Below are 974 nucleotides of genomic sequence, written 5' to 3'. Positions count from 1 at the left end.
AGAGACCATCGAGCTAGACGAGAGTTCACGGAACAAAGTTGGCAATGACTCGGTGTCATTGACTCCATCATCATGAGACGGAGTCAGGGCGAAAAATTAAACCTTCTTTCTCCCAAGTATCTTCTTGACAGCCGCCGCAGCATTCACGCGGCCGAAGGTAAGGGTCTCTACCCCTTTACTGTCCTTGACACCTTGGGTGGCCGTATCCTTGATGATACTTTTGATGTAAGCAGGGGTCAGCTTAGCCTTCAGAGAAGGTTCAAGGCTGTAGAGCATCCCAGCTATACCTGCTACAATAGCGGCGGCATGCGAAGTGCCCTTACCTGTGGCATACTTCCCTTTGAGATCAGTTGTAACTATTCCGTTACCTGGAGCGGCAATGTCAACAGCTGAACCGAAATTGCTTCCATCCGTAAGCTGCATGTTGGGACCATACGTTGCAGCCACACATAACACTCCATCAGCGGGTGAACGGCCGAAGGAACAAGGGAAGTCTGGATTTATGTCCAAATCGCGGTGCTTATTCCCTGCCGTGACGACAACGAGCATGCCAGCTGCATTTGCTTCCTGAATCTTGTCGGTAACGGCTTTGGAACTCTCTGAATCGGAACCTTCCGTCATGAGAATAACTTTCACATCATCTTTCCTCTCATTGATCAGGTAGGTGAAAGCATCCGCCATTGCGGGAAAACTCGGAGCTTCACCGTCGAATATGGGCAGTATGCGCACACTGTCCAGAATGCCCGCCAAACCGATCATGTTATTTCTGATAGCACCAATGATGCCAGCCATGCTGGTTCCATGATGTCCTCGAGGACTGGTATCATCGTTCTTATCAACGACGTTGTAGCCCTTGATGACGGTACCCTTCAAGTCAGGATGAGCGGCCTCGATTCCGTCGTCAATAACTGCGATGGTCACAGGTGTTCTCTCGGCAATAGAGTCGAGGATACCCCAAGCCTCCGGTACAGAGA

At 50.5% G+C, this 974-nt stretch overlaps 1 protein-coding gene across 1 annotated transcript; it reads right to left on the bottom strand.

The window, feature by feature from the left end:
* Window positions 1-96: 96 nt before the first annotated feature.
* On the bottom strand, window positions 97-792 carry Pmar_PMAR012733 (thermitase, putative; the record flags this gene model as incomplete). The annotated part of the gene is made up of 1 exon (XM_002774669.1): window positions 97-792. The coding sequence occupies one exon, from the start codon at window positions 790-792 to the stop codon at window positions 97-99; it is 696 nt and encodes a 231-aa protein (XP_002774715.1).
* Window positions 793-974: the final 182 nt, after the last annotated feature.

This window comes from Perkinsus marinus, assembly GCF_000006405.1.
Source record: "Perkinsus marinus ATCC 50983 genomic scaffold scf_1104296958024, whole genome shotgun sequence".
Taxonomy (NCBI): Eukaryota; Perkinsozoa; order Perkinsida; family Perkinsidae; genus Perkinsus; species Perkinsus marinus.
This window is presented reverse-complemented; position numbering and strand designations above follow the sequence as displayed.